This window comes from Mesocricetus auratus, unplaced genomic scaffold (assembly GCF_017639785.1).
Source record: "Mesocricetus auratus isolate SY011 unplaced genomic scaffold, BCM_Maur_2.0 Super-Scaffold_100004, whole genome shotgun sequence".
In the NCBI taxonomy this organism is placed as follows: Eukaryota; Metazoa; Chordata; class Mammalia; order Rodentia; family Cricetidae; genus Mesocricetus; species Mesocricetus auratus.
This window is the reverse complement of record NW_024429189.1, coordinates 34,353,739-34,375,603: the sequence shown is the minus strand read 5'-3', so window position 1 is coordinate 34,375,603 and position 21,865 is coordinate 34,353,739. Positions and strand designations below refer to the sequence as shown.

The 21,865-nt window shown below is 38.3% G+C and overlaps 1 protein-coding gene and 1 long non-coding RNA gene across 7 annotated transcripts in view; one reads left to right on the top strand and one right to left on the bottom strand.

Moving 5' to 3' along the window:
• LOC101843810 (sodium channel protein type 2 subunit alpha) overlaps nt 1-21,865 on the bottom strand; it is a 132,514-nt gene that overhangs the window by 58,333 nt on the left and 52,316 nt on the right. For 5 of the 6 annotated variants that reach the window (XM_040745473.1, XM_040745476.1, XM_040745475.1 and 2 more), the window contains exons 4-11: nt 16,592-16,681; nt 15,583-15,711; nt 14,923-15,014; nt 13,760-14,032; nt 10,944-11,007; nt 9,296-9,437; nt 8,959-9,165; nt 5,972-6,259 (exon numbers count right to left, since the gene is read on the bottom strand). In XM_040745473.1, the coding sequence (XP_040601407.1) occupies nt 5,972-6,259; nt 8,959-9,165; nt 9,296-9,437; nt 10,944-11,007; nt 13,760-14,032; nt 14,923-15,014; nt 15,583-15,711; nt 16,592-16,681 (1,285 nt within the window). Of the gene's footprint in view, nt 1-5,971; nt 6,260-8,958; nt 9,166-9,295; nt 9,438-10,943; nt 11,008-13,759; nt 14,033-14,922; nt 15,015-15,105; nt 15,198-15,582; nt 15,712-16,591; nt 16,682-21,865 lie in introns of all 6 variants that reach the window. The other variant, XM_021232913.2, reaches the window with a different exon arrangement.
• LOC121140368 lies at nt 9,432-21,167 on the top strand. Its single transcript, XR_005877165.1, has 4 exons — nt 9,432-9,565; nt 13,281-13,341; nt 18,782-18,937; nt 20,936-21,167. It is a non-coding gene; the product is annotated as an uncharacterized LOC121140368 (long non-coding RNA).

The window sequence follows — 21,865 nt, the reverse complement described above, 5'->3', positions numbered from 1 at the left end:
CAATGTCCAAACGGCTGGGAAACAGACATAAGAAGAGGTGTAAAGATACCCCAAAGCAAATGCCCTATTGTAAGAAACTACAAAAAGAGCAGGGACTGTAGGGAGAGATGTATCTCCAACTTTAGTCATGCCCCAAATGGTGTGGCTATAGCATGTGAAGAGGGAGAGGGCAATAAATAGAGAGAGAGAGGGCCACCTGGCTCTCTCTTCTCTTGGATGCTGGCCATGTTTCAGAAAGCTTCCCAGCTTCCCAGTAAGCTACTTCTCTCTATCTGAATTAATATCCTACTACCTTTTCCTGGGATTCTTAGTGTGAGTCGTTGTCCCCCCAAGGGGACAGCACACCAGCATTCCCAGGTATAATGCACAGAGTAGAATTAGTCCTCTCAGATTTGGAATGAAGCAAACTGAAGAAAATGTCTACAGTTCTAGTGGGTATGAAGTTTCAAATTTAGGCAAACTTAGTTTATAACTTATACAAATGTAAGTTCAGGAGTAGGCAAAATAATCTTCTTTCTTCCCCCCTTCTTGCCTTTGATCTCATCTTAACTCTCTCCCTCCATTCCCCTTTTCCCTCCTTTTCATTTTTTTTATTTTTCAAAATACTCATGCTTGGAAGAGAGTCCAACATTTAAGGGGCTCATATTTATCATTTGATATTTATACAGTGGAACCATAAGGGTGTTGACAAGAATTTTTCTTTGGTAACAAGCAAATTCTATTCCATTTGAAATTACCATGGTTCATCTGAATTCACAATATTATTTGGCTTTGGAATGGATCAGCTGACCTACCAAAATGTTCATATGTTAAATATTAGATTATGTAAAAGTCTTTATGATAAGATAGGAAGGAAAAGAATAAATGTATGTATTTTAAGTGGAATCAAGCTATACATTTCATCATTAGTTTAAAAAGATGCCTTTCAGGCTGCCTGAAAAAGCAGAAAGTCCATGGGTTTTAGTGTCAGACCAAGCCTGAATTCTATCTCAGCTTTATAAGCACATCATTAGGTGATCTTTAACTCAGCAGAGCCAAGACTGTTGTGAAAGCATTACTCTGCCATCCAGTTGTTTAGCACTGACTAAGAGGGGATAAAACAAATGAGTGTGATGGAAGCCATCCACCGGGTAAGTTTGGAGTGTTTTGGCAGCTCCTTTGAGAGCAAGCTGAACAGCTATAGCTCCAAGAGAAAGCTCCAGTACCTAAAAGCCCCAAATCTAGTACAGTGCTTGGCTGGCAGTATGTCCTCCTACAGGACAGGACAGTATTGTAGAAGAAAGCCACTTTGTTGCTCCTCATACTTCAGAGGACTACAGCTGGGTACATCTTCTTCTGTAGATGCCCTATACCATGTAGGAATGGCTATTATGTGGGACAAAACACTCTGAGCCCAGGTCCGGAAGGTAACTTGATTTCTGAAGATTCTTCCTGAGTGAAGACAGGTACTGAGCAGATATTTAAAGTACTGAGGTGGGTAGGCAGAGTGCCTGGCCCCCAGGGTTCTCCCCTCTCCTACAGAACCTCTATAGAAAACCAGTGCTTGCTTCCCCTACTTTACAAAGCTCTTGAGGAACATATCTAGGTTTGGAAATTTGCAGGACTTAAGTGCGCAAACTCTAAAGTTGGCAGAGCCATAGATTCATTCTCTCTCTCTCTCTCTCTCTCTCTCTCTCTCTCTCTCTCTCTCTCTCTCTCTCTCTCTCCTAAAATCTTGCTTCTTCCCTTTTCCCTTTCCTTACTCTAACTTCATTTTTATTGTTATTAATTTCACTTTCAATCTTTTGTGCTATGTTATTTTATCACTTTCTTTTTTGTGTTTGTTGCAGGTAAAGTATTTGTATTCATTTTCATAATTATTATTTTGATACCTGGTTTATTCCCATCATGTCATTTTGTTTGCTTCTGTTATTGAGAATGGAATCCTTAAAATAATTCTGCTCACAAAAAGTCCCCAAATAAAACCATAACACATGTCCATCCCCACAAATGCATGAGTCTAAAGGTAGCAAGATAAGAACTAAGAATAGTCAAGAAAACAACATGACTTCCTACTTCTCCACATTTTATTGCTGTTATTGTTTTGTTTTGGTAACAGGCTCTCATGTAGCCTAGGCTGACATGGAACATCCTTTTCAACTGGGGACAACCCAGAACTTCTGGTCCTCTTGTCTCCACCTCCCGAGTTCTGTGGCCACATGCCTGTGCTACCACAATTTATACACTGTTGGGGATTAAGCCCAGGGCTTCATGCATGCCACAGAAGCACTCTAACAACTCAGCTGAATTCTCAGTTCCCTCCAAAAATTACTAATTCCTTAAAAACCAAATCCAAAAGCAGAGGATGCTTTACACACCAAACATTAAAAATTTACAAGTGTTTAAAATATGATCAATGAGACCACAAAGAGGACTAGAGGAAACACAACTTCAATAAAGAAATCCATCCAAGGTCTGCACATGAAATTCACTCACTTGGATAAGACCTTTAGTAAGGAGATAGAGATTAAACAGTAGTTGTAGAAATGAAAAAGCTCCATGAGTAATAATAATAAAAAAAAACAGTGGAAGGCATAGCAAATGGACTATACCAGTGGAACAAAGAAGGTCAGGGAGTGAACAGAGCATACCAAGTAGACATGAGCAGAAAGTAACATCTCCAGGTGGTAGTATAGTCAAAATGCTGACACATTAGAGTGAAGAAAGAGTCGGGAGAACCGTGGGAGGGACGTACTAAGATCCTTTCAAAGTTAAGTAATTCAGAGCAGAAGACTTGGCTGAGGAAATTCTAAGGCCAGAAGAGCATATATCAAACTCTGAAACAAAATAGTTGCCAAACTAGCTGACAGCATCCAGCTAGTTGTCTTAAAATGGAACGAGAAAAAGGTCCTCCCATGCTATGCATAAACTATAGCAATTCATGTCTACTGAGACAGACACTTAAAGCATCACTACACAAGAAGAGGAATACAGACATATGAAAACATGACCGCACTTTAAAAAATGAGGATTGGGAAGGAATCAAAATAAAAATTCATTAAGCCATCAAACCTCGGTAAGCCAACAAAATAAGTCAGGGAAAATTAACTCATATCTTTAATTCCCATAAATGAACATGTATACTGGGTAAATGGAATAAAAAACAAGATTCACCTATTTGTGAACCACATGGAACTCAAGTCACTAGCAAAGACATAAACAGAAGCAAGGTGGAAAGAAGCAAAAAAAAAAAATAACTGAACAAATTGAAGGCAATTTAATGGACCCTGAAAGCAAGTATGTACAGCTCTACTCATATCTGACAAAGCAGATCTGAAGCTAAAATTGTTCAGAATGCGTAAAAGGAAGTTATTACACAGTGCTAAAGGGAAGACCACATCAACAAGAGATACTGTTTGTAGCAACTCATGGTGAAATCTGACTGTAATCTCAGCACTTGGGAGGTGGAAGCATTAAGAGTAAGGAATTTAAGTCATCCTCAGCTACACACCAAGTGAGAGGCCAACCTAAGGAATGTGAGACCTTATCACTAGCAACCCAAAGTGACAGTGATGGCCGACAATCTTACAGTCCTCAAGAAGCGGTCAAGGTGATTAAATTGAGTCAGTCATGAGACTTGTTACTTAACTGTCTGCACTCAAGTGCGAATTTTCATCTCTCATTCATCTTCCCAGTGAATAGATGCTTCTCTGATAACATGTTTTGAACACATTAGCTCCTTTCATATTTTCTAAAAATGAACCAAAGATCTTAAAGTAAAACTGGAAACTCTAAAACTACCCGAGGAAAGCAGAAAGAAATGCTTCAGGTTGTGGACATTGAAAACTATCTTCTGAAAAACACTCCAACAGCTCAAGAAATAATAGCCAGGATTGATACATGGGATTGCATCAAATTAAACAACTTTGGCACTACAGATAAAAGGATTTACTACAGTGAAAAGATGGCTACAGAATTGGAGATAGATGAGAATAGTGAGAAAAATGAGATATTGATATTGAGCACATTAAGAACTCAAAAATGTTAAACATCAGAAGAACAAACGAGCAAGTCAATAAAAGGGAAAATAAACTTAACAGTTAGTTCTCAGACTAAGAAACACAACTAGCCAATGGATATATGGAAAAAAATGCTCAATATCATTAGCCATCAGGGAAATATGAGTCAAAGTTATACTGAGATTCCATCTCATCTCAGTTAAAATGATTCATTAAAAAGCCATATGACACCTTCATATGAAAACAAAAATTACAACTGCTGGCAAAGATACAGAGAAAATTGAACCTTATACAATGATGATATGGATTTATGTCAGTCCAGTTATTATGAAAATTGGTAAAGAGGCTCCTCAAAAAACTCAGTATAGAGCTAACATATAATTCAATTATACCACACATGGGCATATATTCAAAGGAGTTAAATCAACATATTATACTGATACCTGTGTATTCATATAAGTATAATTCTAAAGCTATGAAATCAGCTAGGTGTTCATCACTAACAGATAAAGAAAATGGGGCACTACACAACGGAATATACTAGTTAGTCACAAATAACAAAATCATCTTAGCAGAAATGAGCCAGTCTCTCTCTCTCTCTCTCTCTCTCACATATATATATATATGAAATATGTATGAAATGAAAGTAGAATAGGACGTGTTTGATTTGGAAAGGGAGAGAGACCAGAGATTGAAGGGGGAGACTCAAAAAGCAGAGAGAATAAATGGAATAGGAGGATGAATATGGTCAAGGTCTGCTGTATGCATATGTGAAAACTGCCGTAATGAAACACTTTATATTTGTACAATTAATGGGAGCTAAGAAAAATAAATTTCAAATTAAGTAAATAACATGTGCATAAAGTAGGCATTCATCAACACACACAATCTCTCCTCTTCCTTTCTGAATGTTTGCCATAATGACTAAATTAGTAGCTACCTAGGTTTGTAATGAGGTGCTTAAGAATTCCTGCTGCAGGTACCAATACAATGTTGTCCTTGTTATTGGTACTACATGAATACTGTAGTTTCCCTCATAGTGAAATTGTCCTCCAAGCAACCATGTATTTCTGGGGATTCTCTTGGTACTTAAAAAAAAAACCCAAGGACGCAAATAGTGAAATTTCAACAGCTTCGTTGGGTACATAAGCCAAAGGCATGCAGAAAACATTTTCTTGCAATATGTAAATCAGTGCATTCTCTGAATTTGTGTCTTACTTTAACATGAGGCACAGAAAACCAAATACAATCAAACATCAGTGCTAGTTAGTGGCATGCATCTTTCTCAGCGCCTGTCAGGTACCTGAGATTTTTGGCTACAGTTTAGAAAAGATTTTGCTTCATCCCGCTTTGAAACAATAACTAATTCACTCTTCATGAGAGCATTCACATGGACGGAAACACTGCACAGATGGCAGAGAAGCATCCCTGGTCCACTTCTGGGCACCAGCCTCTCAGAAAACCTACAGCTCCCTGGGTCCAGGCACAGTAGCTAAGAAGGGATGGGGACCATCTGTGATCATTCCCCATGTGGAACACTGCCCAGAGACTCACAAGTCTTTAACAAAACCTCAAACCTTCCCAAGTTCAGTACTGTATGAACATGCCTTCCCGTGCTTCCAAAAAAGTTATAAAACTCGCTGGATCTCTGAGATGGCAACCCGATACTTGATGCTCATTACCATGGTGAAAGCATAGCCAAGTTTAAGGAGAAGGCCCCTTCAGCCCCAGCAAACGCTGGCATAGACTTTAAAAGAAACCCTGTTATGCTGTTATGAAAATGTAATCCATTTCCTTCCTTCCTTCCTTCTTTCCTTCCTTCCTCCCTCCTCCCTCCCTCCCTCCCTCCCTCCCTCCCTCCCTCCCTCCCTCCTCCCTCCCTCCCTCCTCCCTCCCTCCTTCCTTCCTTCCTTCCTTCCTTCCTTCCTTCCTTCCTTCTTTCCTCCCTTCCTTTCCCCTCCTCTGTTTTGTACCTGGTGTGGAGAGGAAAACCTCTTCTCATAGGTCAGCCTACTTCCTTCTAGTGAAAACCGGAAGCCTTTCTTCCTTATGCTGTCCTCAGATGCTGATTTCCGCACCGCGTCTTCCTTTTCTTCCTCTCCAGCCTGCTCTTTCTGTTTCTTTTTCTTTCTTCTGTTCTTCAGCTCCTTTTCACTCTTGGAACTCAACTTTGATGCTACTGAAGAACTCTCCGAGAACACGCCTATCCCACCTGCTCCGCTGAAGTCTCTGGATTCTGCAGAGGCGGCTGCGGCTGCTGCCTAGAAGGGGACAAGCGAACGAAGGTGGCACACAGTCCTCAACGTTAGATTCACTGCTTCTTGTATCTAGTATACCGTGAATGTGACCTTAAAATCCAGCTCTCTGATTCTGTTCTATACTTTGGAAAACAACATTTTCACAAACTAAAGAATAAAAAATCAACACGGAAGTAGACACATTTGAATGATAAAATCTTTTAACTCTGATCTCATGTGGCATTCTAATTATGTACCAACATGAACGTAACAAACATAATAACATCTAATAACATTTCCATGCAATCTAAACGTTTAAAGAGGAATTTAGGAATTAAATTTTCCTATTTACACCTCAAAGGTATTTGCGTTTCATCACATTCAATAATGACTAACAAACTGAGCTGTGGAATTAAACACAGTCTAAGTCAAATATTTATTTATTAAACCTTTAATCTTTTACTTTATTTTTTAATTAGGAAATGTGGAAGCATGTCACAGATTGTATAAAAGGGAATCCCAGGATGTCGATATGGTTTTGTAAATGATAAAAGCATATGGCTTAAAAACATAATGTTTATTCTGAGATACCATCTTACTCCTGTCAGAATGGCTAAAATAAAAAGCACCAATGACAGCTTATGCTGGAGAGGATGTGGAGAAAGGGGAACACTCCTCCACTGCTGGTGGGAGTGCAACTTGTACAGCCACTTTGGAAATCAGTATGGAGATTCCCCAGGAAAATGGGACTCAGTCTACCACAAGACCCAGCAATTCCACTCTTAGGCATATACCCAAAAGATGCATATTCATACAATAAGGATGTCTGTTCCAGTGTGTTCACAGCAGTATTATTTGTAATAGCCAGATTCTGGAAGTAACCTAGATACCCCATAATTGAAGGGTGGATAGAGAAAATGTGGTACATTTACACGATGGAGTACTACTCATTGGAAAAAACAATGGAATATTGAAATTTGTAGGCAAATGGATGGAACTAGAAGAACCCATCCTGAGTGAGGTAACCCAGTCACAAAAAGACAAACATGGTATGTACTCACTCATATATGGATTTTAGACATGGAACAGGAGAGTCTCAGCCTACAACCCCATTGTCAGTGAGTCTGGGAAACAGGGAGGTTCCCAAGAGACAAATGCATGATACACCAGAGAAGTGGAATAAGGCAAGATCTCCTGGGCAGATTGGGAACATGTGGGAGGGGAGAGACAACCAGGAAAAAGAGAGGGGGAGAAGAGGAGGGGAGAGGAGGAAATGGGGGAGCAGGAAGGTTGAGTCGGGCTAAGAATAGAGGAGAGCAGGATGAGATACCATGATAGAGGGTGTCATTATAGGTTTGAGGAGAGATCTGGCACTAGTGAGATTTCCATAGGTCTACAAGGATGACACCAACAGACAAAATAAGCAATAATGGAGAGACTACCTTAATAGCCCCTCTCTGATGATGATATTGAGGATCACCTTATATGCCATCCTAGAACCTTCATCCAATGACTGATGGAAGCAGAGGTAGATACCCACAGCTAAATACTGAACTGAACTCCTGGAACCCAGTGACAGAGAGGGAGGAGTGATGAGCAAAGGGGTCAAGACCATGCTGGTGAAACCAACAGTGACAGCTGACCTGACAGGGGGGAGCTCTTGGACCTCAGACTGATGGTTGAGAAACTGATCCAGACCCCCTGAATGTAGTGTCAGTGAGGAGGCCTCAGCAATCTCTGAAGCCTTGGGTAGTAGATCAGTGTTTACCATGGTGTATGAATGAACTTTGGGAGCCCATTGCACATGGAGGGATGCTCTCTCAGCCTGGACACATGGGGGAGGGCCTACGTCCTGCCCTGAATGAAATGACAGACTGGAGATCCCGGTGGAGGGCCTCACCCATCCTGGGGAATGGTGTGTGGATTGGGTGGGGTCTGGGAGGGCTGGTGAAGGGGCAGGGGAGGAGGGGTGGAAGAGGGAGCTGGGATTGACATGTGAAGCAAGTATGTTTCTAATTTAGATTAAAAATATTGGAAAAAAAGATAATGTTCAGTGTAGTTGCTACTATCTGTCTACTTTATTTTTGGTTTTTATTATACATCAAATGATAGTGACATAAGGAACCTACATTAAGCAGGCAATAAGAGACAAAAATCAGGTAACAGGATGAATGAATGCCATTAAGTCTAGCAAATATGTTTAGAAAAAGTACTGACCTTATTTTGAAGACACATAGCATCTACTTTAAGAGTTTTCAGTATAGGAAGCTGAGAATGTTGGTGTTATCATCATTTCATATTAGACAGGGCTCTGTGTTTCCAGAAATCATTGCAGTGTGACTTGCATTCTCTGACATTTCTCACCTCTAGTGATGCTGTATTGAAGAAGCCCCTCTAATTTAACTCCTGCTTGCTGGAGTAATAAGGAAAGGCTCCCCTGATAGCACATTGATCTGCTACTTTTAAGATTCAGTGAATGAGAGTGCTGATGGGCAGTTTCCTCAAGATGTCACAAGGAGAAAAATGTCAATGAAACAATGGTAACTGTCTGCATTTTGATGCCCTTGGTGTATGTCATAGTCACCAAATCAAGTAACACTCTTCTCACAACCAAACAGGCCCCTGACACCACACAGAGCCCTTTCTCTCTCCAAGGTCAACAGCAACCTGTAGGTGAGTGAATGGAGATTAAGCACGACAGTCTCTAAGCAGGTCAACTCTACCTGAGCCTCCTCCTGCTGCTTCTTCAACTGCTCCAACATCTGCTGAAACTCCGCCTCTTTCTGTTCAGCCTCCTCCAAGGTGGCCTGATTCTGTTCTTCATAGGCCATGGCCACCACAGCCAGGATCAAGTTTATTAGGTAGAATGAGCCCAAGAAAATCACGAGCACAAAGAATATCATGTATGTTTTCCCAGCAGCGCGTAGGGTCTGTAAAAAGGGAGGGAAGATGTTCATAAATGTCACATCGACTGTTACAAGCTCCCTCTCTGAGTAATGAAAGGTTCCTTGGGCCACAGCATCCCTTGCTTCCTATAAGAGTCATTACATCGGTTCTCACCAGCTGATAGAGGTTTTCCCAGAAGTCTTGGGTCATGAGACGGAACAATGACAAGAAGGCCCAGCTAAATGTGTCAAAGCTCGTGTAGCCGTAGTTAGGGTTTCTTCCAGCCTTCACACAGATGTACCCTTCAGGACACTGGCTGAAATTACATTAGAGAGGAAAGAGGAACTCAGTATCTGTGAATCTTTTGGTGTTTTTTTCCATTTTACTTGATGTGAATTACTTTGGACAAGCTCCAGGGAAACTCTGCATCTTTGGCCTTACCTGGTATGTACCCTGCACTAGATGTACTTCCCTGTGTAGTAACAGAATTTACCAGGTCTATTTTGTGGAGTCCTCTAATTCCTAACTGTACTATTGTATTTACCACACATCTGTATAAGATAACCATATCTTTAACAACTTATTTTGGGATGATGGACATGATCAGGTAAATAAATCCATAGAGATATAGCTGATTTTCACTGAAGATGTTTTGAGATACAAGTGGGGTGTTTGTGTGTGTGTGTGTGTGTGTGTGTGTGTGTGTGTCTGTACTAGAGCAGAGAGGAGATGCAATTGCATGGGCATACTGAAGGGACACAATGACACTGTGCAGTGGGGACCTCTTACAGTCAGCTTACTGACTAAGCAAAGCTGCCTTCAGTATTGTGACTGACATTTCTGGGCTGAGCAAACTTGGGTTAATTTCCCTACCTTGCTAGCCTTCAGGGAACTCACAGGTCAGCATAGACTAATAAAAGAATCTGTCTCAAAAAAAACCAAACCATACAAATATTCAATAAGGTACTGTGTGGAAAACATTTAGTACCATGTATTTGGGGAGTTAAAATGTTTGCCTTACCTATCACAGATCTAATTGCAGATAAAGTCTGCAAATTTTTGATTATAGGAAGCAAATGTAAACCATGTTGTCAATTAGAACTTTGGTAAATGTATCATTTGTAAATGTCTACAACATTATCAAAGAAAATGCATGGTATTTTTGCCTATGATTTGTAACATAAGTCTATAAGTAGGGAAAGGTAACTATTTCAACTTTCCAAGGTTTTTTTTCATGAATAATGCTTTGTAATTACAAGCATTTTCATGATGTTAAGCATAAGTAAAAATTCTATATTGTAGCCATGCATTCATTATTACATTTAATTCATGAAATTATTACAGTGCCTACTTATACATGGGGGAAAATTACAAGACAAGCAGAAATAACAAAATATGATAGAGTCAGAATTTGAATCCAGTCTATTTTATGTGTTTTGCTTTACTGAAATACAGTAGGAATACAGTCACCATGTGTCTCAGATAGTGACATGATCTTCAGGAATGTCATGTATTAAGCCACAGAGATAAGATTAACTTATATAAATGATAACACACTAGTATGAATTCTAATGCATTTGCTTTGACTATTTATTTTCCATTGTGCTAATTTGGAAAATTAGATGTGACCTAGTATGGAGAAATAATTGCTACTTCTGAGTGTGTGAAGGAGGTGAGAATCCACACTTGCCTTGGCTATTCTGTGAGTCAGCATGAAGGAGAATTTATGTAGGGCTTTGCATGAGGAGTGAGTAGGGGTCAGGTGTGTAGGAGGTGGCAGATTATTGAGGTCGACCGAGTGTCAATAAGATGCATAACTTACCCTGCATCAGAGCTGTTCCCACACAGCAGAGCATCGTTTTGCCCTTCCAAAAAATAAAAGTGACCTATTTAAAGAGGAAAGGATAGACTCATTAAAAGGCTTTAAATACTTAATCCTTGTGTTTAGGTAAGTAAGCTTACAGTGTCTTTAGTTGTAACAAAAAAAAAAAAGATAAAATAACTGAGTCATGGTTAAATGAGAATTTTTTCCATAGGAACTGAGTATCCAACAACTATATGATTAAATACTGTTTGGAAAAGTTACTGCAGAAAGAAATATTTTCAGAAGCAATAATAACAATAATAATATTTACAGTTCAGAACTAATTACAAAAATAAACTCAAACTGTTTAGGGGGCACTTCAAGAAAAAGCTGTAGGAGGCAGCTTGCTTGGCACAGGCTGAGAGCAAAGAAATGCCTGTTTCTTCTCAGCAATGCATGCAAAGGAAATTTTACTCCAAGCTCTTTTTTTCCTAGACTCAATGTAGACGCAGACATTTTCCTGCCAATTGTCATTTAGTTTCTTGTGAGAAGTGGGCTTAGGTGCTTGCTCTCTCCTTATAATGCCTGGTTTGGCTTTTTGTTTTTTTATTTTTTTCTTGATTTATCTTTGAAATGAACAAAATAAACTTTTAGCTTGGAAAATGTAAGCTCTCCATATGCAACTCATTTTTAAGGCACAACAAATATAATTTTAAAAAGTTGCAAGAATATTCTCAGGAACTATACATGCGCAAATGTGCATGTACATACACACATATACAAACACACTTACACACACATACACAAACACACTCACACACATAAACAAACACACTCACACATACACAAACACACTCACACACATAAACAAACACACACATACACAACAAACACACACACACACAAACATTCACACACACAGAAACACACACACACAAATAAGCTTAAGATTTATTTGAGAATACTTAAATCCCTGTATTCAAAGAATACATGAATAGATTATGTAGGAAAATCTAGGTCATGATTTTACAAAATATTTTTAGATTTTTTTACATCAAATTATAAAAGTCTAGGTTGTTATGAAATTAAAGGAAGGTCTACTAACATGCTACCCAAAACATATATGACTGTTGTGCAGGCAAAATATTTAAATTCTCATTTTTATCTCTTATTAAGAAGCATTTTATGAACACAAGAATAGAAAAATGTGCAAAAGGTATTGGTGACACCAACTGACGCCCCCGAACTGGCAGTAAGATGGAAAACAAGCTGGAAAGTAAGCTTGCCGTGATAAGAAGCAATGGCTAATGAAGAATCCACATGGTTTCCTCCAACATGCTACCACCGGGTAAAACAAGGAGTACAAATATGAGCAGATATTTCACATGGTGAGAAATATATAATTTGTCACTGATGATAGAAGACATGTTTTAAAATTCTCCACATTACTAATAAAGGAATAAAGGAAAAGAACAGTAAAGTACCGATGTTTGCTTTCCTCTAAGGTAAGAAACTATATTCACTGCAGTTGAGGGTGTTGAGGATCTACAAAGTGGTGGCCTCTTAGGAGAACAATTGGACAGTATGTCTCTGCATTCTTAGCTACAATCAACCCCTCCCACTGAAGCACTATAAATAGAAATCCATCTGTAGCAGTCCAGAAGCAGAAAAAAGATTTATGGGCAAAGCTCTTCATCATCTATTCTATTATTAGTCAGTAGAAAACCTCATATTGGGGCTGCTAAATTTTCTCATTTTTTCCCAATGAATCTTTTCAAGTAAAACCTTCATAAGAATGTAAACTTTATAAATGTAGTATCAAGTGATCTGTGATAAAATGTCATATTCTTCTTAAAAGAAAAACCATGTTGACCATGGAGGATATCATAGAATAAACAACCTCATGGAATAAACGTGATCAAGAGACAGTAGAGTTTGGCTCATCTAGTAGGACATGGAGAAGGACCTTAGGTTGCCAAGTGACAGTGACAGTAGCTTCAATAAGAGAAAGTGAAAACCTGAAATGTAACATTAGCCTATGCTAATATCCATGCCTCAAATAAAATCAAATGACAAATATAAACAACTCTAAAACCCAAGACTCATGCAAAGGAATCAATATTAAACCTTAATAACTGAGTGACTAAATCATGGTTGCTTGCCTTTCCAATAGTACACAAGTTTGTTTTTCAAATGGGAAATGTTTTCTTTATCCAGATAGAGCATATGGACAGAGTCAACTGACAAGATTCAAATCAGCATATGTCTTCCAGGCTAGCCTTGGATTCATTATGTTCCTGAGGGTAACCTTGAATTTCTGACCTGTCACCTACCTTTTCAATGCTTGCATTACAGGTGTATGCTACCATGTTCAGCTTATGATGGCCTATGGATGGAACTCGGGGCTACCTGCATGGTAGGAAAGTACTTTATTTACTAAGCTATTGCTTCAGCCCCTCTCCGGTCTTCCTAATGACACACTGCAGCATAATGTACTGGAAGAATCTAACTCATATCATATTAAGATGTTTGAAAAACTCCTGCCCAAATGCCTACATGACAAAAGCTTTTGATTATATACAGCATGATGTGGGACCACTTTCAAATATGGTATAGGAACAGATTCTACATTTTGAAATGGCTGCTTTCATCATGTCACTCATTAGATTCAGATAAAGGAATGATAAAATTTGGTCTTCTTAATACATGTATGACTTTACTGCAAATTAGCCTAAGATGTTTTGTTCATACCAAACTTTAGATACTTTCCACTACATACAATTTTTAATCTTTTAAGAACCAAGCAACTTAATGGCTACAAGAGGATATCTTACTTTTATCTTCAATATATTCATCCCAGTTAAACATGTTCAATGTTCTATTGAAGGAGGTACCATTCCAGTCCATTGAGTTATTAAAGAAGGAAGTGATGTTTATTTCAAAGGTAGAATTGTCTGGGGGCCACTGCAAACATTTATTCCTCAGGTTGCCCATGAAGAGCTGCAGCCCGATTAGTGCAAAGACACTGAGACAGAACACTGTGAGGATCATGACATCAGACAGCTTCTTCACCGACTGGATCAGGGCCCCCACAATGGTCTTCAGGCCTACAAATAAAACCAAGGGGAGAGATTATCACTTACAGTTCGATGGGAATTTACCAACAAAAACATCATGAGCTAGTCCTGAAAAATATAAATCTCATGCAGAATGCCAACAATATTAGTTTAATGTTTGTGGCTGAATAAAAATCTCATGACAAGCCTGCTAGCTGGTGGAAATGAATGAAAGCCAAACTTACATGTTCTTTAGAAAACCAAATGGAAATGAACCAAATGTGTTTTCACACACTCCTTACAGCAAAAGATATGATTGTGTTATTCATGCTTGACGATCAACCTTATGTAAATAGTTCGCTTTTATTTGCAGATGTCTTACTCTCTAACCCCATATTGGCTTTTGAGAAAAAATGTGCATGAGTAGAGGAGTAGTGAGAAATCTTGAAGCCACTGAATTACAAGAGTATAGATTTGTCTGAACGTTGAGAACTTGAGAATGGGCCAAAATCAGGAAGACATCTGCAAGCTGAGCCCATGCAGTGCCCATGCTCTGTCTTGCTTTCCCACTAAATCCAGTTAAAGAGATTGCCAGTTTTAGAGCTAATTGATCCAAATTTGCCTTGGCCTGCATGTTTCACACTTCAGCTTCTATGCGGAAAGCTTGATGCTGTATGATGCAAACCAGGTAGCCTGTGACTGTAAGAGCCTCATGCAAAACTTTTTCAACTCGTTAAACTCAAAGGCTGATTTAGAACAAACCAAGAGAAAGCAACCATTCAAAAGCAAACAGTCAAACCCATCCAAGCTAAGATGGGTCAGTTCCTGCTTTTGGTCATTATCTTGCAGTATGCAGCAAGCAAACCAGGCTTTTGCTGACAAGCCATGAGCAGAGCACCAATGTAGCTAAAGTCAGCCTCGGTGTTTAACCTAGCTCTCACCTGGAATGACTGAAATTGTTTTCAATGCTCGGAGAACTCTGAACGTTCTCAACGCTGAGACATTGCCCAAGTCCACAAACTCTGTCACATATCTGTAATAGGGAGTTCACACACAAACACAATAACACACAAGAAAAGTTGGAGATATAAGGAGCCTACCACCTTATACCAGTTTCTTCTTACCTGGAATTACAGAAATAGTTTTCAAAGCTCTCAAGACTCTGAAAGTTCGAAGAGCTGAAACATTGCCTAGGTTTACAAATTCTGTTACATACCTGTAGGATTAAATCAGAGTTATTCAGAATTTTGGGAAATCTAAGTCTATGTTGGTCTTGAATCAAGACCATTTCAAATTCAGTGAGTGTTGTTATCAGATTTCCCATTTAAGAGGAGAATGGCATTGTCATCGACTATGAGCTGTTATTTGGGAACTATTACTAGTTTACAGCTAATTGACACTAAAGCCATATAATTTATTAGGACCATTCCTGATTTCTCCAAACTGAATAATTTGACTGGAAAAATTATTCTAAATTCACACAATAGCTTTATTCTTATTGAATGCTTTATGTCTCGAAGGAAGCCAACAACCAAGAACTATGGTACAGGCTCCAATTGCATTTACTCTACCATGATAGAAAACATTATAAAAATACTCACGCAAAAGTAATGACGGTGAAATCCAACCAATTCCATGGATCCCGTAGAAATGTGAAGTCTTCTAGACAAAAGCCCCTTGCGAGTATTTTAATAAGTGATTCAAAAGTATAAATTCCTGTAAAAGTGTACCTGAGAAAAACAGCCGAGTTCATGTTAAAGATCTTGTGGGTGGTTTCCATGTGTATATTTCATTTTTAAAGAATGGTTTGGTGCCAGACTTGAAAGCAGGGGTCCACCATTCAGATGTACACCTATGCCCTGATTGTACAGATCCTAAAGATGACTTAGATGATACACATGAATAGAGGTTCCATGTTGGTTTCTGATAAAGTGCTTAGGTGAGGCTTAAGTCAAAAAAAGTAGCATTAAGTTCCAAATAATGTTCTCATTGACTGTAAACAAATGAATACTTTGCATTCCTTATTACTCAGTGTAAAGGATGTAAAAAGCACCACTCTGTATGATGATAGTATCTGAACTACACTGACTGACTTTCAATATGGTTTAAGCAGATAGATATTAATCACTAAATAAGAAAAGTAACAGATATCAGCAATCTCCAGTGTGTAAAATTCCAGAGGAAAATGAAGATCCACAAATAGCCACAGGCAGATCAATGCAGCTATTTGAGCCATTGAACACTTTATCCTAGAGCAACAGTTCTCAACCTGTGGGTTGTGACTCCTTTGGGGAGGTGTCAAATGACCCTTTTGCCAGGGTCATATATCAGATAGCCTGCATATCAGATACTTAAGTTATGATTCACAACAGTAGCAAAACTACAGTTATAAAGTAGCAATAAAAATAATTTGGGGGTCACCAAAACCTGTGGGACTGTATTAAAGGATTACAGTTTTAGGAAGGTTGAGAACCACTTTCCCAGAGGAAGTTGGTGGCGGGCATGAATTTGAATCATCTGAGTTAGCATGACTAGAAAAATGTAGTAAGGAAACTCAAAGTGTCTTGAACTCCTTAAGTGAATAATTTGAAACAAGAACTTTATACTTACTCCACATTCTTGGTCCAATCTGGAGGATTACTCATGGTCATAAATACACAGTTGGTAAGAATTGTGCACATAATGAGCACATTGAATAAAGTAGAAATATACAGTCAAGGAAAACGAAGTCAGTAGGAGAACACCATTTTCACGCATGCCCCAGTCTTCACCCCCATCAATTCTAAAGCCTGCATGCTTATATTATACTACATGTTATTTTATCATCAACTTTACTTCATTCCCATACTTCAACTCCATGTGTAAAACATATTTTAAAAAAACCTCATCAACTATATTTAGACTAGTATGAAACAATAATTAAGAAGAGAAAAATGCAAGGAAATTAGTTGACTAGTGAAAAGTGTATCATTGTAAATTTTCTTAATGATATAATTAACAATCAATAGAATTGCAAGTTCACTCTATAAATAAACCAGGATGGTAAACATTTGATGAAAGAATTCAACGATAATGACATACATTGACTTTATTCTAAGGGTCACCCTGGAAGAATGTTGTACGCAAAATCCCTTTCTAAATGGAAGGAACAACCTACAATAGTTGTTCTACAGATCTTGAAATGTAAGAAAAGATGGCTGTTGATAATGCTGATATCTTTTTGGTTTGTAACTAAATCAAATTGATTACTGAGTTTTTTCAATATTGATCAACTTGGTTTTAACAGTAAGAAAAAAATCATATCACAGAATTTCTGTGAAAACCAAACTAGCAAAAAATGTTAAATATCCTGTAACTCATACCTGATAGAGAGCACATACTCAGTGAGTTCTCTTCATTTCCCGAAAACAGAGAAAACTTTGATTATAGTAATCATCTCATTTGTTTCCCTCATTGTCCTTGAATAAATAGCCAGTACTGGTCTTGCATTTCTTTGGAGTGATGAAAACAAGCAGAAAAAAAGTTTCTCCCAAAAAGGGTCAACAGTCAAATAATTGAAATGATTGATGTTCACATTTAACAAAAATCACACTTAAGTTATATAAAAACATCACTTCTTTACTTACACATGATCATAATAATCTCAAAGATGGGATAATGGTATTCATATTTCTTCTTGCTTCTTTTTTTAGTCATAAACCATTTCATCCCTTTTATGAAACAAAAAGGCCAGGCTCAAGGCCAGGCAATGTGTAGTATTATATTAATCTAGAAAGACAGCTTTCACCTATAAAAGGCATTAGTAAAAGCAACAGCTGACATCTATGGTTTTAGTAATAATGTTCTTAGGCTCATATTTCTCAGCTAGTTCAAAGGCATCTAAATGAGTGATGGGTGATCAGCCATGTGGAGGGCAGTGCAATCTAGAAAACATGATTTTAAAGAGGAAACACCTACTTTACCTTTATTGCTGGAAACAATTATATATATATATATATATATATATATATATATATGATAATTTACCATTAGTGTGCGAACGTAGAAGCCCCTCTGTGACTGGGCCCGGTGAGGATGTCTTGGCAATGGGCAGCACTTGAAATGCTTGGGACTTAACCACAGTGATCCTCAACACAGTCCTGTGTGTTCCAGCTTGGATGCACTTTTTACCCCCCACAAGGATAATCCCAAACATTCCCTGTGTCCTTCAATTTCCAATCCTCTTCTTCCCTCCCTTTCTATTGCGAGTTGATGACCTCATTTCTTACTTCATAGAGAGATAATGATAACATCAGGTTCTGCTCCCCACCCCATATTGGCAAAGTTCTCTCTGTTGGGACTTGCTCTCTTTCCCCTGTTACAGAGGCGAAATTTCCATCTCTCCAACAGTATTCTGGACAGCTACCTATCCCAGAATGCTTCAGGAATATCTTAGCTCTCTATCCTCTTTCCTTTTGGGTCCCTTAGCCTCTTCCTACCAATACACACTTGCTTATGCCTCTCCTATCTTGGGGGGCATCTCTCTAACCCACAACTCTGATCACAACTTCCAGATTTATGTCTTTACTTCACAGCCAAAGTTCTTGAAAGACATGTTTACCTTTCTTGTCCTTACAAACCTATCATATCTTCAGCCCTCCAGCTATTCTGCCTAAAGATGAAAAACATCTGTTGTTTCACTGAAAGAAAAGAGATAATCGACAGCTATAATATAGTTATTGCTTGACTTGCATTTCAGCTGAGCCCAACAATAATGACCCCCCTCTTCTTTACATTAATCCTTTTCCTCTTTGTTTATAGGAGGCCCCAGCTGCCTGCTTGTTCATGCCTCAGGAGCAACAGTGCCTTTGTGCCATTTGAAGTCTTTCATTTTCCTTTTTGAAAAGAAATGAAATCTAAGCCAACATCCTGTCTCCTGCTATCAGCTTCCTACCGAAGTGCAACAGCAAGCGGCAGGTATCTGTGTCTTTCCAGGTACCAAAACCTTCTCTCCAGGTGACACATCTCTGTAGGTCCACAAACTCAGTTGTGCATGTGACATCTGTATTTAGGCGTCCCATTGGCTCTTCCAGACTTTTTGAAAAATGTTGAGTTCCAAAACCGAACTAGCAACCTTTCTATCCCTCTGCCACAGTGGAATACAACTCCCTTACACTCTCTGTATTCTCTTGATTTAGCCAGGAGCCTTGGAGATATCTTGGATTTTTTCTCTTCCTAAACTTCCATACCTAACTTCCAAACAACACTTCCAATTTTGTTGTTTATATCTGGATTCAGTCCATTACTCTCCATTCCTATGTTACCGAGTTGTTCAAGTGCTCATCAAGACCAACGATACATGTAACAAGATTTGCACATTATTGTGCTTTCCTCTGAAACAGTCTTTCAGGATAAGTCTGCTCTACACTGCACCAAAATGGATTCTGTAAATGTAGCTGGGATCATTTTGGCAGTCTCCCACTGCCCTATATGTCCCACCACTATATGATTATATAGTGTATTCGTATAGGGTCAAGATACTAAAATGTCTTCAGCTCCTTTGTTCTTTAATGTACTGTCTTCATCCCAACAATTCTTTATTGTTTTAAACTGATGGGATGCTATGAGGATTTTATATGAACACTGTTTAATACTCACATTAGTGCTTGATGTGGTCAGGTCTACTTGGGTTGCCTTACAATAGTCATCTCAATGTCAAAGTCTGTATATACAATGGATACAAGATATCCTTACTGATAGAGGTTTGAACATGTGTAATAAACACAAAGTGAAAATCAAAACCTCATTAAATTAATGTCACATAACTGAGATATGGTCTTACAATTCATATATAAAATGCTATTTCCAATTTGTCATACATTCTGTTTTTCTTGCAACAGGCTCTCATGTAGCTCAGGCTGGCCTTGAACTCCCATTGTTGATGAGGATAGCCTTGAACTTTTGAGCCATCAGCAACTGCCTCTGAGCAGCTGTGTTACAGGTGTGCATTACCAGAGCCAACAATGCATTGAGTGTTGTGATTTACATACTATGGCTGCACTTTTACAACTGGAGAAACTGAGATGAAAAGATATAATGTGATCAGCAACATATAATAAATAAAAAATCTCAGAGTTAGGATTGGAGTCTTTGCTTCTGATCCCTAACACAATAATTTTCATTCTACTACCTGTTGTGCATGATGGACAGCTCAGTGTTAGTTATGGGGAGTCTCAGGGTTTTTATGGTTTAATCTGGTGTCATGATTATATATAGCATCCACATGATAACATTTCCCAAAGTTACTTCTCTAGTCCTACCCCTTCTGGATTTCAGATTTTCACACGTACCTAATTCCTCAGTTCCTTCCCTAATATCTAGCAGATGTCTCAAATGTAGATGCTGAAAAACAAGCAGTTGAGCTGTCTATATGTTGTTGGACCCAGAGCTGTCCCAGGCTCAGTCCATAGGAATTCCAGTTTTTTTTTTCTGGTCCAAACTAAGTACTTAGTGCCATCTTTAGCTTCTCTTACTATATTATAGCCCACATGCAGTTGCTCTGGAAACTGTCAGCCCTTCTGGAATATACTTTTAAATTTGATGGCACTCTGATTCTCTTGACCATAGTCAACTACTATTCTGGAACCATTCCCAAGCATTTTAACGTACAGCAAAGGCACTTCTTTGGGAATCACAAAACCAATGCTTGAGCTTGTGTTGTGTGGAGTGAAGCACAAAGCCATTGTAAAAACTAGCTGGAAACTTTCAGTGTCACAAACATCTGGCTTAGTGGGATCTCTGCTCTGTTCTTACAGTATCACCAAAAGTGAGAAGGGTTTATCTGCAATTACTATGAGCCTATTGCCTTTCTTCATCTTATATATCTACTTCAAGATGGTACATTTGAAATATAACATTTTAATTCATGAGATTAGAGAGTAAACTTATTTAACTTAATTCCTTGTTTTAAAAAAGGAAGTCTATGAATCTGCATCATTTGAAAGACTCCAGGAGTTCCAGGAATTTGTCTTGAGGCTAGCCAGATGGCTCAGTGTGTAAAAGAGCTTGCCATCAGACCTGATGACCTCAGTTTGATCCCCAACATCTACATGGTGGAAGGAGAGATATGACTCCGGCTAGCTGTCATTTTACTTCCACACCCATGCTTTCTTGTATGTGCAAATCTCTCACCCACAAATAAATGATTGTCAATAAAATTTAAAATTGAAATGTGAGTTCATTTTAACAACCTTAATAGATTTACTTGCTTTAATTTATAAGCCTGCTGGCCTATTTATAACTATGTTCCTTATGATAAAAGGCAAATCCAAGTATTATCTGAATCTCCAGAGAGCTCCTAAGAGAAACCATATCTCCAACACCCAGATTTTCTGTCCAAACTTCTAAAATTGCCTGTGTCTTCTACTCGTGGCTGTCTTCACTGGGGTTGGCTCCTACCCCTAACTTTCAAGAACTTTCATAAAATGAGGATGGTAGCTTTTATGAAATATTCTGTAGAAGATAAAATCTGCTTACATTCAAAACAAAATGCTACCTCTTTATTTGTACAGGGTCTACCCATACTTTTATACTTCTGGCATCAGAGGGAGAACACAATTTTCTCTTCAATTCAGATCTTCTTTTTCTACCTGCTTCATGTCAAATTTTCTTACTGTTGTTTTTTCAGTCACTATTTTCCTTACTGCATATTCTATTGGTGTCTACTAGATGAATGAGTATAATTTCATAAATAAATCATGGTCACATAAATAAATGAGAAATAGTTATTTAAAATATAATAACTTACTTACAGAAATATTTATGCATTCCAGAATTCTAAATGCTTGAAATATAATAGAATACAGTTTTAAACTTGGGAATCAAGATACAGATCCCAACCTTATT